General features: G+C 36.4%; 1 protein-coding gene across 1 annotated transcript; it reads left to right on the forward strand.

Annotated features, from left to right (window-relative positions):
- Positions 1-518: 518 nt before the first annotated feature.
- On the forward strand, positions 519-5997 carry PIGH (phosphatidylinositol glycan anchor biosynthesis class H). The gene is made up of 4 exons (XM_032224852.1): positions 519-735; positions 3019-3228; positions 4154-4237; positions 5504-5997. Exons 1-4 carry the CDS (start codon positions 556-558, stop codon positions 5582-5584), a joined length of 555 nt encoding a protein of 184 aa, XP_032080743.1. The 5' UTR covers positions 519-555; the 3' UTR covers positions 5585-5997.
- The last annotated feature ends 2129 nt before the right edge of the window (positions 5998-8126 follow it).

Below are 8126 nucleotides of genomic sequence, written 5' to 3' on the forward strand. Positions count from 1 at the left end.
CTTCTTTTAAATAAATAATATCATTCTTAGCATCAAGAGGAGGTTTTTTTCATTTCTGTAAATTTTTCCTCATTTTTTTTCCAAATTCAAAGACATCAATTTCTCCAACGTCAATGTAGGGATAATTTTTACAAGGTTCTTTTTTTCTGTGGGTCTATGCAAACCACAGGACAAGGAACCAATCGGAATTTAAAAGAAAATCCATCCAAGCCGGATCATCTCGATTTCTCGGGACTGAGAACCAAGAACAGCAAGCACAACGCTGCCCGAGAAAGAGAAGACCAGGAGGACCTAATGAATCGGAGATCTTTCTTTGGGGGGCGGTGGGCTGTCACTTCCTACGCTCCGGTCCCGGTTGTGTAAAGGGAGGGAGGTTGAAGCAGTCAAGGAAAGCCCTCCCCGCCGTCTCTCCAACCTTTCCAGCACAACAGACAGCTCCTAGCTGGGAGAGGCGGAACTACCATCGAGCGACAGCCGGCTAGAGAGGATGGAGCGTAGAAAAAGAGCCGCTCTGCGCATCTGCGAACCGCCTTCGCCTCGCTCCCCGACTCCGACATGGCGGAAGAGCGGGAATACCTATCGGTCTCCGGGGCTCCTATTAAGCTGCGGCCCCTCCACCACAGCGCCTCCTGTCGGGAGCTGCAGGTGCGCTCCCCGCGGCTGCAGTTGGGCTCTCTGAGTGCCGTCACGTGCTGCGTCTGGCTCGTGGCTTATGGGCTCTTCGTCGTCATCCAGGTAGCCGTCGAGTCGCCGCTCGTCTTCAAGTTGGTCCTGAAACCGGAAGTTCGCTCAGTCTCGGGGAGCGAAGGGGCAGTTAATGGCCCGCCATTACGTGGGAACCCCACTCCCCAAGAATTCAGCGGGAACAGGCAGCCCCACAATCCTCCATCCCCTTTCAGATTGCTGATGGGCTCTTAGTGTCTTGTAGGGTTTCTCTTTAAATCAGGGGTTCCCAAACTTAGCAACTTTAAGACTTGTGGACTTCAATTCCCAGAATTCTCCAGCCAGCATAGCTGGGAGTTGAATTTCACAAGTCTTAAAAGTTGCCAAGTTTGAAGACCTCTGCTTTAAATGGTGTGGCCTTACACTCCCAGAATTTTGCAGCCAGCATTGGGCTACACAAGTTGTCAAGGTAGAGAAAGACTGACCATTGAATTTAGTGGTTATTATTGTCAAGCTGGTGTACTACGTTTATCACCAGGCCACCTTATGTGTGTGGTCCTCCTAACCCTTTGGCAGGATGTCCCAAAGGTGCTTTTCTCAAGAGCCGAAGAAGCTTCTTGGATGAGAAGTGAAAGGTCTCCAAAGAAAACCCAGAAAGTCCAGTTGCCTCTTGGAAAAAGCACCTTTGGGATTCATTTTAATAGTTTCTATAGTAGCTTCTATATTGTGGTAAGCTGGTGCTGTATTCTCCACCATCCAGTCAGAGCTGAATAAGCTGCTTGTATCAGAAGTATAATGTCTTCAAAGAAAAACAAGAAAGTCCCATTGACTCTTGAAAAAGCACCTTTGGGACAGCCATGACCTGGATGACTGAGAATTTCCATAGAGTTTGTCAGGATATTAACACACAGCTTTGTCTTTGACCCATTCTAGTCCTGCCTCATAGTAGCTACTACCCAGCTTCCCTCCAATTTAGAAATGGGACATGAGGCCATTGTTGACATGTGGTCCGTCCCCATCCCTCCTGCTTGCCTTGGTCCCCAGTCACTGATTTTCAATGCCATTTGTCTTTTGGCAACAAGACAGTTGAGGCTTTCTCCCTCTACATCAGTGTTTCTCAACCTCGGCACCTTGAAGATCAGTGGACTTCAACTCCCAGAATTCTCCCACCAGTTAGCCTGGCAGGGGGATTCTGGGAGTTAAAGTTCACCCATCTTCAAGCTGCCAAGGTTAAGAAACACTGCTCTACATGCTCTTCAGAATCACTAGAATTCATCTTCCATCATCCACAATCAACATTTCTGTTTTGGTTGCACATGATATAGGGTGAAGTCTGGTGGCTCTGTAAGATTTTCAGTTGAGCAATGGTTGAACAAAATGTCTCTGAAGATTCTCAGCCATCCAGGTCATGGTTGTCCCAAACGTGTTCTTTTGAAGAGGCAACTGGACTTTCTGGTTTTTCTTTGAAGACGTTTCGCTTCTCATCTAAGATGTTTCCTTAGAGCTGAAGAAGCTTCTTGGATGAGAAAAACAAGTAAGTCCAGTTTGCCTCTTCAAAAAGCACATTTGGTTGAAATAAAGTTCCCAAAAGTGAGGAAAGAACACAACTCTTTTTCACATTTATTTCCTTGTATTTTAAAACATTTCTTCTAGTGCCGCATCACCTTCTGCTCATCTCACCTATCTCAACGATCTCTTTATCTGCAATGAGATAAATTGTTCATGAACCACCTTTTTCCCAAGAGGGTCTTTAAGTATTAATTCAAATATCTTAAAATTTGTTTATCTACAGTTTCTTAACTAGACCTGCAGGTCAATATAAAATCCATCATGTCTTGTGAAATTAATATGGTTCTCTTTCTAAATGAAGCTGCATATGATTTTAGTACTGGTTAAAAAAACATATTAAGAGCCTTCCAGGAAAAACAACTATTGTAAATAAAAACAATTCAAAGATGTTTGGGACCTTCTATCTGCACTATATGTAATTATCAGTGTCATGTCTTCAACTCTACTCTTGTACCTCTGTTTTAAAAATAAGCATATTCTTATTTTGCCAGAAATGTATATTTTTAGTTTGATGTTCTATTTTTACCTCTGATATAAGAACAAGTAATATCTGTTTTATGAAACACAAATATACAACAGATGTACAACTGTGCTTAGGCAACTATTTATTGTGTCTGCATAATTTCATTTTGTACTCTTTAATATAGTGCATGAGCTGCTCATATAGATTTTAATGGTAATAAGCAGCTTTTCCTTTGAAAGTGTTTCATAGTATTACGGTATAATTATGTAGAATACAAAATGACTTTTGTTTTCGTCCATTTGAGAACTTGTTTTCTATTACAGAACACTATGGTGCTCTCTGCTTCTATATTTATCACATTGATTGGCCTACTTGTATACCTGCACTTTGTGAAAATTGACCAGGAGTCTCTGCTGATAATTGACTCGCTTGGAATACAGATGACCTCGTCCTATGCATCAGGGAAAGAAAGCACAACCTTTATAGAGATGAACCAGGTCAAAGATGTGGTCATCAACGAAGCCATTTATATGGTAAGGAAATCCTTTTCCTACACTACAAAGAAATTTTATTAACAATTGTATTAACAAGAGATATCTCAGAAAGAAAGAAAAACTTGAATATTTCATATTCCTAGTGAAAAGAATCTGAGGAAAAGAAGTGATTCATGTGCTTGTTCTACATTGTAAAATACTGTTTCATTGCTTATTAATTTTGAAATGGGAGAACTCTGAAGGACACTCCACCTATTGAACTTAATAGGATTGGGATGATTCCAGAAATGGCGCAGTCATGAGAACTAGTTAAATTTTAGATATAATTGGCAGATATGTACTACCGATATGAGCAATAGACTTGTTTGCTTTCTTCTAAAAAATAACTCATTGCAAGTTGCTTTCTGTTTAAAAATCACTATACCTTTGGAACAGTTTTAACAATCAGAAAATGAGTGAGAATGCAATATACAGAGACCCAGTATCATGCAAAGCCACAATGGTGTAAATAATCTCTTCTTTAACAATATGTTGTTTCTTGCAGGAAGTTAAACCACAATCTGGCAAACCATATCATAGTTTAGTACATATATTAGTATATACTAATATATAATATTTATATTGTATAATACATATTTGAACCCAGCCATAGTCAATAATGAAAACTTGAGGTGATACATGAAATGAGAAGGTGTTTATTAAAAAAAAAAGCTGATACTGAAGGAACTTTTTAAAAAGGGAGATTTCTGTGTTGTCTATTCTTAGTTATAAGCTTCTCTACTCCTATTTGAATGCTGTTCTAAAGAATCCCACTGACACAAATATTATTTACCTGTATATTTTTATGTCCATAGAACGTAGTGTGGATAGCAATCTCTTCTGAAGGATTGTTATTTTAAGAGCAGATTTTATAGCTGTGATAATTATATTTTTTACTATCTTATCTATACACTATTAATTTTAGCAAAAAGTTATCTACTACTTGTGCATCCTTCTCCAAGATCCTATTGAACCTCATGCTGTTTCTGAAGTAGTGCCACTATTTCAGGTAGGTACAAAGTGTATTGCTGAGGATGTTAAGACCTATCATACCATATGCTTTTCTTGCGGAAACGCTTCTTGGAAGCCATTTGTTTCTTTTCAGTATTTCTTCTGTGGAAAATACATAGAAATTGTAAAAATATTAAAAATATTTTTACATTAGAGAACAGCGTTTTACGTGATCTTTTTCTCAATCCCATGTTAAAGAATATGTGTATCTTTGAAACTTACTGACTTGCAATAACTATGCCTTTAGATATAGCAGTGATGTGCTCAGCTGAGCATGGACTGACTGCTGAACTTTTTAGATAGTTAATTTTGCACAGGTAGGTGGAGTAGTAACCCTTGTCACCCTTTGATGCATTTAAGTTCTTGTTTTTCTCAGTTATATCAACTCTAAAGAATACAATTTACCACCTCACTGAGTCTATAAACACTTCTATAATCACGGAGTGTACTAAATTAACCTTTTTCTATGAAACTTCTAGATATTCTGTATCTCTCCGCAAAGAAAGTTTCCAAATGGACTTTATTCTGTTAAAAGATCTTTCAGAAGTAAAAAAAATAGCTAGCGAGCAGAGCATAGAAAATTACTGAGTAGATTAAAAATAATTGATAAATTAATTTGTTTTTTAATTATTACATAACTCAGCAACAGTAAATATTATTATATATTATATATTCTTTAGCAATATGTTATAATATTTCTTGTTCTGAGAAAGATGGAATTCTAGCCTGAATAAGAATAATTCAGTTGGACCTGATGAATTCAGGCCTTCAAAAAAAATTTCCCCTCTATTTATTTCTTCCCATTCTATCTGCAGGTAGACTACCCTTGAGATCAGGAACTTGCAGTTTGGGAACAAAAACTATAATTATTATTTTTTGGTTAACTTAGAAAAGCAAGTGATAGATATATATGGAGTAAATCCTCAGTATATCTAAAGTCAATGGAATTTATACAGTGTTCAGTATGCAAGCATTGGAGTTAAACATGTAATAAGAACCATTGCCGTGGAATCATGAGCTGTAGACTACACTGGTAAATCAATTTTGTACAGAGAACTAAAATTGAGTTGTGCATTTGGAGCTTTCTCTAGGAAGGAAGGTTGATTTATTAAGGAATTCCCAATTTGGGAAAGTTTATAAATGTGTTCAATTGGTTGTTGTGATTGTCCTGTAAAATCCAAGAATTCATATTTTATAGTGATTCTGTATCATTTTTATACAGTTTCAGCTGCAAATTCACATAAAATATTATTTTTATTTATAGAGCTCCATGCCACGTCTAGACTGCCTTGTAGACATATACAAAAGTTGCCAAGAAATCCTGGAGCAGAGGAAAAAATCTTGATACCATCTTTTAATGTGAAACTTTTTATCAAGACAGAAGAACCACAATAATACAACTTTTCCCCAAGTTATTAGGTGAAGCTTTTCCAAAGCAACCATGTCAACGTCCCTAACTTGATTGACAACTAGGTAAGACTAGATTCAAATCCACCGAGGAACTGAAAACTGCTAGTGGCTTTTTGAGAAAGGATTGAACGTGCAGCTGTGAAGAAATGTCACAGAACAAAATTACTAATCCAGGTTCCAAATTTTCTTCGGTCAACCTCATGATGTAAGAAGCTCAATGATAACTTTTTCCTGTCAAAAATTAACCCTGTCTAAATGACTGGAAATCTACAAGGAAAGTTCAGCAGAAATAAGATGAAAGTAAAGTTTTTTCCCCCTTCCTAAATAAAGTTCCATGGAAGACTAGAATCTGTTTTCTGATAATGTTGAGTTATATGCTATCGGCAATAGTATTCCTTTTACAGACTTAATTTTGTTCAGTATGTATGTATGTATGTATGTATGTATGTATGTATGTATGTATTAGTGCAGCGGTTCCCAAACTTGGCAACTTTAAGACTTGTGGACTTCAATTCCCAGAATTCTGCTGAACTGGCTGGAGAATTCTGGGAATTGAAGTCCACAAGTCTTAAAGTTGCCAAGTTTGGGAACCACTGTATTAGTGGATAATGGTAGATGTAGTTTCTGGTTGCTAGCTAAGATAATTTGTATTTATGGAATTCACAAGCAAAGTGATTTTTCATGAGGATGCACTTTGATTTTACAAAAAAAAAAAAACCTGGAAAATTAGACACCTGCTTCTTAAACAATAGCTTCATCTGTCCAGACATCTACACCTAAAGTGCATTTTTACATCAAAAGCTGAGAAACAAAGCTCCAGTTACAAGCCCCAAAGAAAAAGAAAAATCAGAAAGTCCAGTTGCCTCTTGCTTTTTCATCAAGAGGCAACTGGACGTTCTGTTTTTTCTTTGAAGACATTTTGCTTCTCATCCAAGAAGCTTCTGAAGAAGCTTTTTGGATGAGAAGCAAAACGTCAGCTCCGAAAAAGCTTTTTGGATGAGAAGCAAAACGTTTTTAAAGAAAAAACAGAAAGTCCAATTGCCTCTTGGAAACAAGCACCTTTGGGGCAACCATGACCTGGATGAGTGAGAATCTCTAAAGACATCCTATTAAAAAAATACGGTGAAAGAAAATATTCTTATTGTAGTGAAAATCTCATTTATCAACACCACTTCCATCTTAATACAGAACACAGTTTTTATGCATGGGACAGCATAATTGTAAAGCTAATTTTTCACCAGTTTTTCTAATGTCCAGTTAGGGCTAGTGACATGGTCAGTATTAAACTTTGCTATACTGAAATGAAATATCTGTCAAAGTTGCTATACTTTAAAAGAAACAAACTATAAATAAATAATAATTTATTTATATGAGAACTTGTATGAACCAGAAGAGAGCCCCAGCTAACATCTTCCATATTGGAATCTCCATTTTCTATTTATAAAATGGGCATTTAAAATTAGTTTATAATTATGACAAACACAACTGGAACTGAAGAATTTTCAACCCGATATAAAAATAAATTGTACCATGCCATGCTGATAAAATATTTCTTATTTTAGACTGCTGTGTTGCTTTTTACTAAAGATGCATATCAAGGTTTACTTTTGTATATATAGATAAACCACACATATAATATCCTTGCTCCTTTGGGAACAAATGTTTTTTCAAGTTCCTGTGCTTTTACTGCATAAAAGACCATTGGGAGTGCTCAAAGATCATGAATACGCTTGCCAGATTAAATACATTTAGCTCCACTTTTTAACAGATCTATTGTAATAAAAGGTACCTTTATTTGACAGGAAATTGATATCCCAATTTCCACATATTAGTTTCTGATTTAAGAATTAGTTGGTCAGAATTAACATTAACTGGTAAGGAAGGCAAAAAGGATATTTAAGGCAAAATATATATTTAAATATATTTATTTACTAGCCATTCTCTTATCTAAAATAGGATACCTGAAAATAACTATCACTATGACTTTTTTTTTTTGGTACAAAGCTAATCTCAGTAACTAAATAACCAAAAAGTCAAATTATTTTATTTAGAAGTGATTAATGGCAATAGTGGGCACGTGGAAAATTAATCAGTGATTATAATATTACAAAGAATGTACTTGTGACTGAAAAGAAAATACAATTATACAGTGGAAGCCAAAGGATTATCTGGTTGGTAAATGTCATACACTGTCATTTACAATATATCTAGATTTGTTCATAATTTTGCTAAATCCCCAAAGCATTTTATGAAATTCAATTTTTATTTTGTCATATGCATTAAAATACATCAGTGGGAATGATACTGTATATTTCAGTGAGATATATTTCAGCTTCTGTGTGTGTGTGTGTGTGCGCTTGTGCATGCACAAACACACACACACTAAAATATCTGAGCAATACACAGGCCTACAGTAGAACACTTGAGCTAAGATTTAAGCATCTTTTACATCTAACATCCTGCTTTCCTTAAAACTT

The sequence above is a fragment of the Thamnophis elegans genome, chromosome 1 (genome assembly GCF_009769535.1).
Source record: "Thamnophis elegans isolate rThaEle1 chromosome 1, rThaEle1.pri, whole genome shotgun sequence".
Taxonomy (NCBI): domain Eukaryota; kingdom Metazoa; phylum Chordata; class Lepidosauria; order Squamata; family Colubridae; genus Thamnophis; species Thamnophis elegans.

Coding starts and splice junctions, on each gene's coding strand:
- PIGH (XM_032224852.1), top strand. CDS start 556: ATGGCGGAAGAGCGGGAATACCTATCGGTCTCCGGGGCTCCTATTAAG. Junction 736..3,018: donor GGCTCTTCGTCGTCATCCAG/GTAGCCGTCGAG, acceptor TTTCTATTACAG/AACACTATGGTGCTCTCTGC. Junction 3,229..4,153: donor TCAACGAAGCCATTTATATG/GTAAGGAAATCC, acceptor TATTAATTTTAG/CAAAAAGTTATCTACTACTT.